This window comes from Scomber japonicus, chromosome 8, assembly GCF_027409825.1.
Source record: "Scomber japonicus isolate fScoJap1 chromosome 8, fScoJap1.pri, whole genome shotgun sequence".
NCBI classification, from domain to species: Eukaryota; Metazoa; Chordata; class Actinopteri; order Scombriformes; family Scombridae; genus Scomber; species Scomber japonicus.
The window spans coordinates 9698026-9713764 of record NC_070585.1 but is presented as its reverse complement, the minus strand read 5'-3'; the positions used below and the strand labels follow the sequence as shown (position 1 = coordinate 9713764).

General features: G+C 40.7%; 2 protein-coding genes across 3 annotated transcripts in view; one reads left to right on the top strand and one right to left on the bottom strand.

Annotated features, from left to right (window-relative positions):
- mtus1a (microtubule associated tumor suppressor 1a) overlaps positions 1-9440 on the top strand; it is a 30200-nt gene extending 20760 nt beyond the window's left edge. For both annotated transcript variants that reach the window (XM_053323306.1, XM_053323305.1), the window contains exons 8-15: positions 3231-3297; positions 5433-5647; positions 5824-5929; positions 6092-6165; positions 6308-6403; positions 7625-7741; positions 7856-7953; positions 8133-9440. In XM_053323306.1, coding sequence (XP_053179281.1) covers positions 3231-3297; positions 5433-5647; positions 5824-5929; positions 6092-6165; positions 6308-6403; positions 7625-7741; positions 7856-7953; positions 8133-8361 — 1002 coding nt within the window. In that variant the 3' untranslated portion in view covers positions 8362-9440. The remainder of the gene's footprint in view (positions 1-3230; positions 3298-5432; positions 5648-5823; positions 5930-6091; positions 6166-6307; positions 6404-7624; positions 7742-7855; positions 7954-8132) is intronic.
- Positions 9441-10369: 929 nt separating this feature from the next.
- Positions 10370-15634, bottom strand: pdgfrl (platelet-derived growth factor receptor-like). The gene is made up of 6 exons (XM_053323319.1): positions 15408-15634; positions 14370-14643; positions 14133-14284; positions 12247-12540; positions 11519-11655; positions 10370-10631 (listed from the first exon to the last, which is right to left on the bottom strand). Exons 1-6 carry the CDS (start codon positions 15460-15462, stop codon positions 10443-10445), a joined length of 1101 nt encoding a protein of 366 aa, XP_053179294.1. The 5' UTR covers positions 15463-15634; the 3' UTR covers positions 10370-10442.
- Positions 15635-15739: the final 105 nt, after the last annotated feature.

Sequence of the window (15739 nt, the reverse complement as noted above, 5' to 3'; positions counted from 1 at the left end):
TTTTAGCATCTACCGTGAGGCATGTTGCCAAGAAACAAGTGGCGTTCCCTGACTAGAATTGAATAAATGTGTGAAAGTGTTTGTGTACATGTGGTCTGCGCAGCCGAGAAGTATTTCAAAGAAAGGAAATTGCCACTTCTCTCTGTCGTAACGCACATGCCTCTTTTTTTTCTTTCTGACCTAGATTGCAACAGCTCCCTTTTACTCCTGCCTTACTCCAGAGTTTGACACCAGACAGAGCCCTTGTGGCTGTGCTCTGAATGGCTGCAGTTGTAATAGAGTTCACATCAGTCCACTTTTAGCTGCCATGCATCAGCTGCCTGCTAGTTTAAAATCAAGATTGTTCAGGAAACTTTAAAGCAGTTACTTAAGTTTCTAACCTTTTTAACTTTCTTTCTCTCTTATTTAATTAGCTTTAAGTCTGGGCTTTCTGTGTTAAGCATTTTAAAAAGCTGCCAGGTCAGGTTTGTTTTGCTACATAGGTATTCTGCAAGTGTCATTTGTCATTTTGCTCTTCAGATGTTTATCTTGTGAACAATTTTTGTTGTTGGAACAAAAATTCCAGCCATTATTTAAGCCAGTAGTAACTTATTCTTTACAGAGTGATATGGAGAAAAAATGACCAGATGGATATATGAAGTCATACAAAACAAACAAACAGAGCAGACTGTATTTCAAAATGATCAGATGTTGACCAATGTAACATGCCAGCTGATATTTAAAGCACAGTGTGTGATCTGTGAGGGTTGACTCATATCATGGCAGCGTTGTGAAACTGATTACATCAACAAATATTAAAAACACAAGATCTTTGTTAATCTGTGAGAGAAAAGCAGCTGCCTGAGCCTCACTGACTCAACTATAAATGCTGCATGCTCGGTTTTTTACCCTTGTGAATACTATTACAGTATCCGCAACACACATAACATAACCTGCATTCAGTCTCCAAACGTGAATTCAATATACTAAATTACATATTGTGTATCAGGTGTGTAAAAATAGACTAGTGTGTGTGCATGTGGTGCTGAGTGGAATCTGGTGGCCACTAATGAGACCGAGAATACCATCAGAGTGTGAGAACGTCCCCAGCCGTTGACTTGATATGGTTATGAACAGCGGCTAAACACTAAGCAAGGACTGTGCACTGTTTCTTATCATCTGTTTGGATGAAGTGTGTAAGCACTGGACCTAGTGTGCCATACCTTCTCTCATAGAGAAAATGTTGTTCATCCAGTATAGGAATGCAGACACATTTCTAAATAACCATAAAAATAATTCACTGTCTCGCTTTGCTTCACTGGCTTTCTCATATTCACAATATTATCATGACATTGGAACCTGATCTGAAGTAGCTACTTATTGATCCCAGTCCAAGATCAAGTGTTATTCTACACCTGACATGGTATCATCGTTGTATACACTGGGGACATGTATTGTGTTTGCACCCGGCTAGATATCAAGTTAGGTGATGAAAACCTCCACAGCCAATGAGATGTGGAATTACAGCAGTTTTCAGATACTTCAGCATGACTAGCAATGTAGGTTTTTAGAACTGTATAATTATAAGTAATGACAGTTTTACTATGTCATTTGATTTATAAAGCTACCTGCAAATAGTCTTCCCTCACATATACAGCCACAAAGATATTCAGCTCTAGCACACAGTCAGTTAAAATGTGGCAAACAAGTTATATTTGCCCTCAAGTGATATTGTGGAAGATAAAACATGAGCCCAGTGAGACATGTGTTTCATCCAGTATTCAGTGGTTAAGATTTGCTGTTTCTTTCACTGTTTCTAAAGCAGTCAGAGGAATAATTACTGAAACAGGTGGATATAAGTCAACAAGTGACTCATCATTTTTTCTAAGTCCATACATTGACTGTAAAGGCTCTTACTCACACAGAAACTGGAAATCTGATCAGTCACAGGACTGTATCATCACCTAATGGAGAGACTGTACCCATGAAGCAGCTCACAGTAGATCGTAAGGTACTGGTGCAGAGGGGTGAGGGGATGATTGAATGTAGGTTTAGATGACGGGTGGGGGGATGGTGGTAATGAAGCCTGTCTATGTATCTCCTGGGAAGGTCACTGCACAGCACAAGTCCTGCTCCATTAGCCTGATGTCAGACAGCTCTGTACAATTTATCTGTTTGCTCCACTCTGGCTGCTTTCAGCTCTGTCTTAAAGTGACCTCGCCTCCACGGTGAGGAAGCTGTTCTAGTGCGCAGTGTAGCCTGCCCCCTTTTTGTTTTTTTAGGTGGAATACGGTAAAGCACTCTGCAGTCACTCACCACAGCCAGTGAAGCGGCTTTTTCAGTCCTACCTCAGATGTAGTCAGAGCAGTCTAGGAGGAGGCGTGTGGAGGTGGTGCGTCCACCTGGACCACTGTTTGTCCTGGCGTACTGGGTCTCCACAGCTGGGGGGGTGGAGTGGGGGACTCCGGCACCCAAACCCCAGGCTGAGTCTGGATCATGGGCTGTTCTGGCAGCAGATCGTGCCTTAGTGCTCCCTGCTCTGCAGACAGGGTAACTGGCTTCTACATTGTTCTACTCTGCAGTGAGGAATAGATGTGGATCTGAGGAACAGTGAGACAGACTGGAATGTGTTTTTTTATTACCTGATGATCAGTGAAGTGATGTTTATCTCGTCTCATCTGTTACTGTTAACTTGTTTTGCTTCTTTTTAGTTGTTTTTGTCCAGTCATAATTGCTAATTATGCTCGTAGTGTGATGTAATGCACATCTGGTTATTTATGTGACTCAGCGTAGTCAGAGAAAGGTAGCAGACGAATGATAAACAGTTTTTGGATCATCTATGCGTCAGTTTAAGTCTGGAAAAGCACTGCAGCTACAGCGCAGCCTCCCCCACTGCAAAACTGAGTCAGAAAGGGAGAAGTAAAGGAGTTACAGCAACAAGAAGCATATGCTAAGACTGAAAACACAAGTCGAATGTCAAGTTTTGTTTTGTTTTTTTTCTTATGAGCTGCTGCAGTGCTATTAAAATATTTGCATTTGGCAGTCAAACATAATATCCTGGAAGGAAAACTGCATTCATTTATATGAGTGTGTGTCAGGGTGTTTCCAAATGCACATAACTTCTCTGATAATTGTGAATAAGCTGTGGTCTTGACTTTGCTGATTTAAGCTCATCTCAGTGTCAAAACAAATCATCACGAGCATGTGCATGACTGTTTTACTTCTCTTTTTATTTGATTGTTTTTCTGCAGCGTGATGAAGCCACGAGGCATTGCAGGGAGCTGTCACAGGAGCTGGTCAATCTTCGAGGAGAGCTGGGTAAGTCAGGTCACCTTGTTCTCACATGAGCTGTGTATACAGTAGTTATCACCAAAGTACACAGTCCTGGTACAGGGGTCTGAGTTTAAGTCTGGTGTTTAGTCATTGATTTGATTGTTGAGTTTTGATGAGAAAGTCAGGACACATTTTGGGTTATGTCTTTGTTTTTTCATCATTAGTATCTTGGTTTTCTTTTTTGGTTGTGTGATCAATTTGAGTCATTGGTGCTTTAAATTCTGTGTTTATAGTAATGAAATTTAGTCTTGAATCTTGAAGTTCAGTATAGGTTTTGTTTGTTAGAACTGGTGTATCTTAATTTAGATATTACTATTTCTGCATGCAGGGTGGGGTTTTTTTGTTTTTACTCCCCACAGAGATATACCCCGAGTGTCTTCCTCCACTTGTTAATTGCATTGTCCTGCGCTACCCATTTGTCAAAGCGCCTGTTTCTGAGTAGAGTGGTGTCAGCCCATTCCTGAGGCTGACCTCTGACCCCACACAACTGAGGCTCCCAGTGGTGGAATGCTGCACCACCTGAGGCCCTGTGAAGTCTGGGGACAATGTCTTACGTCCAGCCTAAGTGCTCCCGCACAGAATAACCTTGCACAACACGCGCTTACACACCAGCTTTTATCTTTCTTACTCGAGGCAGCAGGAGCGTTGTGGCTCCTCCCCTCCTCCTGATGCTTGTATCCAGACGTGCCACAGCCTCGGGACTTCCACATGACTGCTCTTATATTCTGAGCACTGTTATATCTGTGCTTGAACACATTCTTCACCTACGCTGACCTTAGATAGACCTTTTTTTTGTAGTGTAGTAAGTGTAGTAAAAGATGTTTGGAAGTCTTTAGCTTGCCTTTTTTGTTTGTTTCTTTGTCTCTGCCTGTTTCCACGCTGATCTCACTCCTCATACAGCAATAAATTATAGTCTTGGGCCGCAGCCAATATGTGATACAACAACACGCCCTTAGTTATCGTGCCTCATACTTAAAACTACATCTAAGAGGATCCTGCCTGTTTCAGCATCTGCAATATCAGTGACTTTCCAAAACCCTTGCCAAACTATGGGCCAAAATGTAGATAGCCTTCAAATAAACTGGGTCTTACATCCTCATATGAACCACGAGGTGTTTGTTTTGGTGGGTGGATTCGGACGGGAAAGTGCTCATATGACCAGATCTCGGTTACACATGGTTGGGGAATGCTGTCCTCCGTTAGTCGGGCTGTACATGCCAAAACCTGATAGATAGTCCCCATGTTAACTTGGCTTTTGTTCTTGGACCTGCTGCCATTATTCCAGTCTGGGCAAGGTGAATCCTTACACTCCTGCATTGCAGTATTAGTCCTTCAGAGCTCAGCTGTGCAAAAACAGACACTCTGCAGTCTAGGCAGCAACCGTCCAGTCTAATAAGTAGATTGTTTACACATCTTTTCAAAATGTCAATAGTATTTGGTTCAATGTTATATTGTGTATTTGAGACCTTCCTTATCAAAAAAAATGTACCTGCTGAATTCAGACTTTCTTATTCTGCACAGCTGCACACCATCACTGTAGCGACCAACACTGCTTGCACACAGGCACTTAAACTGGAGACAGCTTGTGGAGTTGGTCACCCACTCCAAAGCAGACATAAACACAGTGCAATGGAAAAAGTTTGAGACCAATATGAAAGGAACACAAAAGCCTCGACTCACACAAGCTTAAAAATGGCAAACTGTCGAAAGCGGAGGAGAGCACGATGTGAAATCTGTTGCCCATGTTACTGATTTCAAGATATTGTGAAACACTTGACACTTTTTTCACCATGTCTTCATCTTAGCCATAAATAACTGGCATGTGCAGTCAATTATTGGAGGCAACTCCCTGTTGAAGTCAGATTTTCCATTTCTTTTTAGAGGGCATTTAGTGACATATTTGCATCAAGGGGGATATTACTGAACTGAGACTCGTCAGTGGACATATCAAATGTCTTTTACAAGCAAATAGAAGTTTTCTCCGTCCTTTTTTTTTTTACCAATGAATATCACCCAGGCTGCACAGCTGCGTACAGTCCCTGAACATCATGTAAATGCCCTGTCACTGTTTCACCATGATGAAAGATGAAGGTTTACTGAGCGCAGTTTTCTTTTTCCAGTTTGCTCAGTCCATTCGTCTGAACGTCTGGAGAAAGAGAAGGAGGAGCTGCGATTGGCTCTGGAGGATGCGCTGCTGAAAGTGCAGGCACAGCACCAGAAGGACCTGAATGAGCTGGAGCAGAGACTGCAGGCCTTCTACCAGGCCGAGTGGGACAAGGTCCATCTCAACTACCAGGATGAGGCCGACAAGTGCAAGAGTCTCATGCAACAGCAGGTTTGTCTGAAGATGTTGATGAAAACGTATTGTACTTTTTTACACTTAAGAAGAAAACACCTGTAACTTATGATGTAATGCAGTGCTTGAAAGTGCCTAATGATCAGTACTGTTGTGGTTAAATTGAGTGAATTCTGTGTTTTTCTTCCCTTTTTAAAAAAAAAAAAAAAAAAAAGTTGAGTGAGCTTAAAGCCAATCATGAAGCCTTGAAGCTGGAACTTGAGAACAGCCATACAGAGCAGCTGCAGTGTGTTAAACAGCAGTATGAAAACTCGCTGGAAGGTGAGCAAAAATGACTGGACTGACTATATATAATATATAATTGGCTATTATAGTTCATTTATTGTATCTCAACATGAAATTATAATTTGTCATTCGCTTTTATTGTACTATTTTCTTATTCTAATGCCATAATACCTGTACCATACCATGTAACTTCTCCAGAGCTCAGGAAAACCCACAATCAGGAGCTGCAGTCTTTGGACAAAACTTTGAAAGAAGGAGAAGCCGCTTTGTCTGTAAGTTTGACTCTTTTTTTTTTTCTTTCTTTTTTTTTCCACACAAAGAATAATATGCCACAAGATGAAAATAACTCATGAACGGATGAACCAGTGCGTAAAAGTTTGCTCAGTTTGTTTGTGTTGTGCTGCGTGTCTGCAGGGACAGATTCAGGAGCTGACTGAAGAGAACAATGCCCTAATTGAGAAGTTAACGGCAGAGGAGAAGAGGAGGAGAGAGCTGGCTGAAAAGTGTCAGGTAATCTTATCTGTGGGCTTATTATAGCAGAGCTCCACTTTAGAGGCATCTCATGACTGGTGTTTCTCGCCCCTGTGCATAAAGCATGGGGAAATCTTAGACCCAGTGATAACCAGAAAGATTAATGACCAACAGGACAAAACAAAAATGAATGTGTTTTCTTAAAAGAGTTCCTTTTTAAGTAGCTCTGGAGCCAGTTGCAGCAGCTGATTTTTTGTTCAAACTTTCCTAGTTAAATGTTCAGTGCAGATTTATGCACCAGTAAATTAAAGCCAGTTGCACCACGCAAACAAGTTCTTCCTTAACAAACAGATAAAGCCAAGGTTATACTTGCTATCTGAGTAAAAGAAGTAATATAGAATATCTGACTTTTATAAATTTCACAAAAAAACAGGTATGCAGATAGAAATAAACAAAGTCAGACCTACATTCATAAAGTATTGAATTACAGTATTACAGTCAGTGATGCTACAGTGACTTCCTATTGACATTGGTTGGTCACTTCTTATTGGATGGCGTTACAGATGTTTCCTAGCAAACCATTTACATAATTTCTATCTTAGACATTTCTTAACTTTCAAGTTTTAATGATGCAACCTGATTTAGTAAAGCTAGAACTTTCTAAAAACTTAGAAAGGATTTTCTGCACAAATTAAACTGATGCAGCCCAGTCCAGATTCTATTAACCATTCTTTACCATGTAAGATGAACTGGAGAGGGTTAACTCTGCTAAACTGCTCCTCCTGCTCCTCTCTCTGGCCAGAACATAGATTGTAATTTTCCCAGAGTGCTGTGGTACGGTGAGGCTGCCACTCTTCATCAGTGTTAAGTGGCAGCCCCACATACTCAGCAGTCTGCCATGGCACAGCAGAGTCATTAAGGTAACTACCTCACATTACCCCTCCACTCCACATCTGCTATTAATAGATAAATAATAAGAGCAGTATTAGCAGCAGATCAGCTTACATATTGGTGTTTAGTTAAAAAGGACACTACCTAAAGTACATGTACAACACATTATCTTGTTGTAGATTTTATGATGAGTCATTAGTTTGACAATTAAACATGCTAATTTTGGTTGTCCCTGTGAGGTTTTAGTAAGCGATGCATGGCGCCCGCATGGTGTTTATGAGACCACCTGTATTTTACACCCTCATTTCATGAAGTGAAATTTCATGAACAGTCCCTGAACATCTCGGTGCTATTTATTTGTCCCTGCAGAAGGACTCCCACACCCTGTACCTGGAGCAGGAGCTGGACAGCCTCAAAGTGGTGCTGGATATCAAAAACAAACAGCTCCACCAGCAGGAGAAGAAGATGATGGAGATAGACAAACTGGTGAGGCCTGAAGCACATGAAAATGATTACTGGGCATCGAGACAAGAAAAAAAAAAAAAAGAACCCAAAAACACTTGAATCTTGAATTTCTTTTTTCTTTTCTTTTCTTTCCAGACAGAGAAAAATGTAAAGTTGGACGAGCACCTGAAGAAGGTCCAGCAGGAGAATGAGGATCTCAAAGCACGCATGGAAAGACATGCTGCACTGTCAAGGTAAGAGCTCCCCGCTCTTCTGTTTTGTTTTTTTCCCTGCACTCATATAAAATGATTAAAACCAGACTTTGAAGCATCAAACCACTTGTCACTGATTTTGCCGACACATCAGAATAAATGAAAAATGGAGGTTTGCTCTCCACATGGTGTCTGACATGTCTGTGTTTGCTGCTTTTCAGACAACTGTCTACCGAGCAGGCGGTGCTACAGGAATCCCTTCATAAGGAGTCCAAGGTGAACAAGCGTTTGTCGATGGAGAACGAGGAGCTGATGTGGAAGCTGCATAACGGAGACCTCAGCAGCCCCCACAAGGTTTCCCCCACCTCCACTTCACCTTCCCACTCTTTCAGCTTCCAGTCGCCCCGCAGCTCCGGCATCCTATCCAGCCCTCCGGTCTCACCCAGATAACGACGGGGCTCCTGCTTCCAGCAAGCAGACCTTCTCGTTTTTTGAGTTGTCCCTCTGGAATGAAGAGCCATGTTTGTTTCCTGTGCGCTTAGCAACACAACAGCTCGAGCCTTGGCTCCGTCAGGATTGACATTTTCTGTACAGAGACACTACAAACTGTTTAAAAAAAAAAAAAAAAAAAAATTGTTGTTGCACAGAAGCACTTAATAGCAAGGCCACCTTGTTCTTTGCCTTTCACGTCTGAGGGGGGAAGAGGGGGGAGGAAATCTCAGGACTTCTATGTAATGAAACACTATTTTTGTTACATGTAGTTGTTGGCAGAGGCTTGTCTTTCCTGAAGCTCAACACACATACAGTACATTCAGTAAAATCAATATGCATACATGTGCAGACGTAGCCCTGCAGTATGAGAGATGTCTTTGTGTGTTTGGAGACTACAGCCATGGAAAGTCTGGATTCAGAATTACAGATGCAGATGACATTGTCCCTCCCCGGGATGTACTTGTATTTAAATATGTTCGACATATGTAGCGGCTTCTTTTGGATTCCTGCACCATTTCTCACCGCTAACTGTGCAAGAGTGACACTTAAAACTGTCACGTTACCAACACACCCACTGCGCTGTACAGACCCTCCATGTACAAAAAAAAAAAAAAAAAAAAGACGTTATCGTTTTCATACGCAGGCTGTTTTCCAGCCCAGATCTCTCATGGGCATGTTCAGAACTTCCATAAGGTTATTTTTAGATCAACAGTTTTGAATAAGATCTGTGGCCTCAAACATGTTTATTTTTTTCACTTTTGTTTGTTCGACCAAGGGACCAATCCAAGTCTTTGTGCATGTGTTCGGTTCTTGTCAAACGCCCCACCCCTTAACTGAACTCCCTCACGCAGCTTTAAAGTCGGGGTCTTTGCAAAGAGTTGACGGGAAGTAGCTTTGCTTGTACTTGTCGGAGACACTGCAGCTTGGATATGTCTCAAAAGAGTATTTGTGTGGAATTGATGTTATCAGTGTGTTGATCCTGTTTGAAATATGCAATTAATAAAAGTCTTGTTTTAAATCTGGTATATTAAAGTCAAGATTTGTGTTCTAGTGGAAATATCATTAAGTGTTTTATGAAACCACAAACATTCAGGAAGTGAGGTTCATTTCAAAATCATAACAACCAGCAAAACTCAGCAAAAGGTTTGTTGAGAAAGCAAAGTGGAAAATGCAGCAAGTGTTGCGTTGGATTAAAATAAGTTCTGGGCCTGCACATCACATTCCACATACGGAGCGCATTAGTACGTCAGCCTGGCACACAGCTCAAGCTTTGAACCAGATTCTCCTCTTCACCACATGCTACTATAAACCCAGAGCAGAGTCTGATGGATGCTGCTCCTCTTTTCCAGCATCAATATTGAACTTAAATGTACCGTAGAGGCTAATTGTGATCAGTCACCCATGTTTGATAAGATGTCTGACCCAACCGAGTGCCAGAATTTACAGCAGGCGGGTGCTGCCTCATATGACAAATGAGGCTCTTTGTCTCACTGTCTAATATGCTTTTGGCTTACATTTTGCTTAAACTCCAGTCGTTTTTTTTTTTTTTTTACATTTGATATTATAGAAGTCAAAAAGTGTTAGCAGCATTCATCTGCTTGCTGTCTGATATCAGGGGTTTTTTTTGTTTTTTTTTTACAGATTTTGGCTTCTCAAATGTTCCCATTGATATTGAGTGTTGACATCTTCAGGACTTCTGATAGTTGTGATTCATGTTTAGACTCATTGTGGAAAATGAATCATTTTATCACAGCTATAAACCAGAGGAAGAGTCATGCCTCTGCAAAATAGATAACTCAGAATTGGTCAGTGTGTAATTGATGCTTTTTAATGTAAGAACTACAAAATTGATTAAACATCCCTGCACCCAGATATTAACCTTTCACACATGATGCTGTTTGTGGGCTGAATCTAAAAATAAAAGAAAAGATCTCATAAACAAATATATGTAGCAAATCTGTTTATTGTTATCACAATCTGTGATCTAAAAATACATCCAGTTTACAAACATAACCGTGATACAGGCCATCATGCTGGGGCTATTTGGAGATGATGTCGATTGTCACAATTGTCTCACCGTGCAGGTTCTTGGCTTTGCACATGTAGTTTCCAAAGTCAATGGTCTCCATGTCCTCTACAGTCATGACACTTTGTGATATGCGCGTGGTGTGACCCAAACCTCTGTTGACCAGCCTCCAGGAGGTTTGGACGTGAACAGGACGGTGATCCTACATGATAAAAATAAAACATGACTTTTGACTAACATCTTGTAACTTGCTGGTGACAAGCACTACAGGACGTTATTAACAATCATTTATTTTGTTGTAGTCTTTAACTACCAAATCATCTCAGTGTTTAAGAAGTTGTGGATGGTTATCTTAAAATAGGTATTACTGCTTATATTTTCAGGTATAGTGAACAACTAAAAAAAAATAACATATGCAGTAGTTTGTATGGAGGTTGAAGAGCGGCACTTAAAAAGACATTAATTTTTAGTGGTCATTGTAATAATTTTATTTTTATTAAGTGAGTAAATTCATTTACATTTCAACAATGCCATAAAATAACTAAATGATCATTCAATATAAATCTGTCTTTAAGTAACGACACATTTATTTGAAATAGTCTTGACTGATGTTGACACTAAAATTCTCAAATTGTGTTTTTTTATTAATATAATAATAATGTGTCTACTATCATATTCCATCCATATTGTATCCCCTTCAAGAAATAATATAATAAAAAGGTATTTGTTTGTTACTGTTAATTTTATATAATTTTCTCTTTTTATCACTCTAATTAATTTTAATAGCAAAATGTTAAGTGTAGTTTATTGTTAGTACTACTGTGACAAAGTGTACCATTATTCTGAATCCACTGTCTACTGTATGTGAAAGACTTGATATAATTGAATCATTACTGTTTCTGTTACAGAAAAAAACGTATATTTAATATAGTTATAGATATTTTCTATTACTTCTGGTTGTAAAACAAACATCTCCTTTGGCACAATAATGAAACTGAACTGAGCTGACATGTATAACCACAGTTTTTATCTAGGTGGCTGCTGGTTCCTTACCCTAACCCTTAATTTTGAGCCTAGTGTTCTTCTTACCTGACCAGGGTAAACCCAGGTGAAGTTGATGTCCACCTCTGGCTCACCCAGCACAGTGCAGGTTACATTGAGGTTGTCGCCTCCTCTCACCGACTCTGGAGACGCCTCTAGGCTCACAAATGGTGGTCCACTAGGAACTGTCAACAAAAGAAAGATATTCATTTTCTAGTTTCATCTCCTCCTTTACATAGGAAAGTATAGCTATCTACACTAACTCAATAGGAAGTGAGCTACATCAGATCAGTTACAGTTAAGTATTTTCTCTACAAATGTATTCAATGTACAGTATGTGATCAAAGCTCTGGGGTATTCCCACAGTCCAATGTATAATTTCTATTTCACTCCATCTATCAGTCAAACAAGCTATGACAGCTTAATATATCTAAACCACACACAATTCCATTTCATAAATTCATCTCTAATCCCAACAGAGTGTTTCCATTTCAGCTGGCGAGCGTCCACAATAAACTAAACTCAGCCATGAGAAGGCTTTTGACAGCTCTGAAATACGGCCATTTCTTGGATGATGATGAAGCAAAATAACCAACACTGATTCATGACTTTGTGAAAACCCCTCTCAACGTGGGTTTTGGCACTTTGAGTCAATAAGTTGACAAATTACTGTATAAAGTTACAATTTAAAGGCAAAGGAAAATGATTGCAGCAGAGGTGATGCAGGTTATTTATGATCATAGTAAGCAGTGTGTGTGTGATTTCTGCATCTTTACCCTCCACATAGAGCAGCTGGTACTTTATGGAAACCTGAGGGGTGCCCTTGGTCACAGCCTTGCAGTATAAGACCCCCTGATGTTCAAGGCTGGGGCTCTGCAGGATAAATCCCTTGGTGGGGTCATAGGTCACGGTGGTCCCATTGGCTGGGATCTCCTCAGCAGGGACCTCTCTGTGCAAGGACACCTTGGCTTGTGGGTCGGTTACACGACATGGCACCACAGCAGGTCTGTCTGGACGCAGGTACACGATCTCAAAGTGGATGGCAGACGGGACGAAAAGGTTGTCCTGGTCTGATCAGAGGGAGAGAAACAGTTAGTGGGTTTCACTGGAAATGAGGTTCATAGAGCAGATGTTTATCTGTCCTCTATCACAGGTCACCCAGTCACCAAGCTGAGACAGTAAAAGTGTCCATCAACAGCTGTTGACCTTTGAAGAAGGCATTAGACCACAGCAACACATTTAAACAACAAATTAGAGGCATCAATGTCACAAATGACACTATCAATGATTAATATAATAGGATGCAGAGTTTTGGGGCGATTATTAAAGACTTACATGTGAGGTTATAATGGCTACTAATAGGTTATGGTTTCCTTCAGGCCTGCAAGTATAACTTTGAAATGGATGCAGTTGCTCTACAGTAGGGTTGACCAACTATTATATAACTATTAATAACAATTATCACCATATAAAGTTGTTAAAGGTCTAAAGAGTTAAAGGCTCTTAAGCAGCTAATTGCTCCACTATGTTCACCTGCTAACTGCTAACTGCTGTTTAGTGTTAGGCACTTGGTGTACAAAGGTTTTGTTTTTTTGTTTTTTTTCCTGAAACCTGCTGGGGCTGAAAATGAGGTTGATGAGAGTGGTGAGAGTGAATAAAAACAGCTGCTGGCTGTAAAACCAACACAATGAGCTAAAAGATGCTACCAAGCACTATAGAGCTGATAATTCTCTGTTGGTTCCTCACTATGTCTGTTTCTTGCTATACTAAACCTTTCATATTACATGTACTCATTTGATCTGTTGTTAAAGGAACATTTTGCTACTTTATATGGATGTCTAGTCAGTGTTGATGGTAAACGTAATAAACAGAAGCAATAAATTCCTCAGTGAGTGCTATACTGACCAAGAAAACTGAGCTTTCCTTTTCACAGAGCCATGTTGGCAGCCATGATACAATTTGCACAAGCCTCTGATACCCAACACTCATACCCACTCTGGCTTTAATACATACAGCTGAATATCCGAGTCAGCTAAAACTGTAAAATGCAGCCTCATCGATAACATCCTCACAACTCATATTTTGGGATGTATCATTTTTACTGTTTGAAACATAGCGAGATTGCAATTTTAAAAAAAGCAGGATGTTTTAGCAGCATCTAGAGCATGCCAGAAATCCAAGCAGAAATAACCTTTAGTTATTCCTTAACCCCAACTATGTCACTTTACACCTCAAATCACAGCGCTGGTTTCTGAAGAACAGATCTTGTTGCTGTGTTGTAATTGGCAACAAATGCAGACATTTTTCAAACTGAATTGCTAATTCAGATGACTAGAGATAAGGCTGAAATTTGATGAAGTGATGCTTTAATATACAGTATTGACATCAATAATAAAAAAAATATTGATTGGTGCAGCCTTACAGGCTAAACAAGCAAAATGAGCTTCTTGGCAGAGATCACACACCAACTAAAGGGATACGTCACTGAAATGTGGCTTCTCAGCCTAGCAACACATACAATAGCTTATTAATGATCTGATTACTGTTAATAAAGAATGAATAACTAGTTTATTAATAACTAATACATGTCATGAACAACATGTAGTCTTTACTTCTTGTTAAAATCAGAAAATGCATGTTTGTGTGTATCATATTTAATCACCTGTGAAATAGATGTGTGAGACATATATGTGATCATGGTCCTTCTCACATTCTGTACCATCACATACAATCACCCAGCAGCTGTAGGGTCCAGTGTCAGCAGCAGAGGGCGACGTCAGGATCAGCTGACTGTACTTATCACTCTGCTTGATGCTGGAGGCGGGAAACAGAGAGATAAGACACTGGCATTAACATCGACTCAAAGCATGAAACAAAACAGCGTGTGTCCTTTAAGCACCTGAGGCGTGAGTCGTTGAAGGTATCAAGGTAAGCTGGGTACGACCAGCCGATGTTAGAGCCTTTGCAACGTAGCTCCATGTTCTTCCCAGGAGTCATAGTTGTGGTCTGGCCCAGGCGCAGGAAGCGTCCTTTATCCAACACCTGGGTCAGAAGAGACTGACCTTTCCCTCCTGCATCTTTTAGTTTGGGGTGGCGCACCTTCAACCTTTTCCCTGCTGGCCTGATGCGGTTTTCTCCTACATCTTTTCTTCGCTTGGGTTGTTGGCAGGCACCTGGATAACACAGAGAGCTAATTTAATAAAGACAACAAAGATAAGTCACAACATATCTTGTGTTTCTGTAAAATGAGTCTTGACAGAAACAGCAGAGGGTCAGAATGGTGTTCAGTATGCTCATCTGGAGAGCTACTCTTTGTGTTTCCCCCAGCTGTAACAACAGATGAACAGGAAGTGTACAATCTTTTTCACTGGCACAAAATGTCCAGAACAGCCTCTTTCTCAGCAGCCTGCTCTTTTTTTTTCCTCAGTGGGCACAGAACACATAAACCGAGAGGGAAAAAATTATTATTCCGTAGTGTAGATTTTCAGGATTTGTTGTTTTTATTCTTCAGCGGAGAGTTAATGAGAGCTCCAAGGAAAGGTCAGCAGTAAAGGCTAGTTAATTAGAAACGCCTGTTGCATGCCTCAGATGCAGCTGGTTTGAGTTGGTCTGCAGAAACACTTTGCAAAAACAAAGTTGCATGCAGCTCTTCTGTAAAGCTTTAACACATTTGAAAATATATCAAACAAAATGCAAATATAGAAAATGGGGTGGGTATAAAAATCTGTCTTCGCCATGTGTGAATGTGACTTATGTTTTTAGTAAACACACCTCCCATTCTACACCCATCACAGAGAGGTGTCCCCAGGCAATATTTACATAACCTCTGATTATCTCATTCTCTAAATACTTCCAGGCTACAGTCCAAATTCTTGTGATAAAGCACTTGCAATATTTTTTGCTTCAGTCATAAATCTATTGAGAGAGATTAACTCACCATTTTGGAGCTCCACCAAAAGCAATGCCAGGCAAAGCAGCACCCAGAGCTTCATGGTGTGCTGGCTGGATGGTCAGAGGGGTCGGAGAGATCAGGGTAGGTTTTGGTGAGGGGTTCGGTGGGTAAGGAGGTCAGACTCAGAGCTTCGCTGGAACTCTGCAGGCTCCAGCTGCCCTGTTTAGATTTCTAGCTCCATCCTCCTCTCAGACTGAGAGCAAAAGGGAAAATAAGTATAGAGCAGTTGTGTTTACTCCCTCTTCTCAGACCTTAAGAGTGGAAACTTGAACTCTGGAGCCCTCTGCTGGGTCTGACTGTCAATAATGTTTTTTAAA

Bases quoted from the DNA above. Each gene is read 5' to 3' on its own strand.
- pdgfrl (XM_053323319.1), bottom strand. From the start codon at position 15,462: ATGAAGCTCTGGGTGCTGCTTTGCCTGGCATTGCTTTTGGTGGAGCTC. The intron at 14,285-14,369 runs GTGCTTAAAGGA...TCCCGCCTCCAG, and splicing joins TTCAACGACTCACGCCTCAG to CATCAAGCAGAGTGATAAGT. The intron at 12,541-14,132 runs GTGATTAAATAT...CCCTCTGATCAG, and splicing joins CTCACACATCTATTTCACAG to ACCAGGACAACCTTTTCGTC.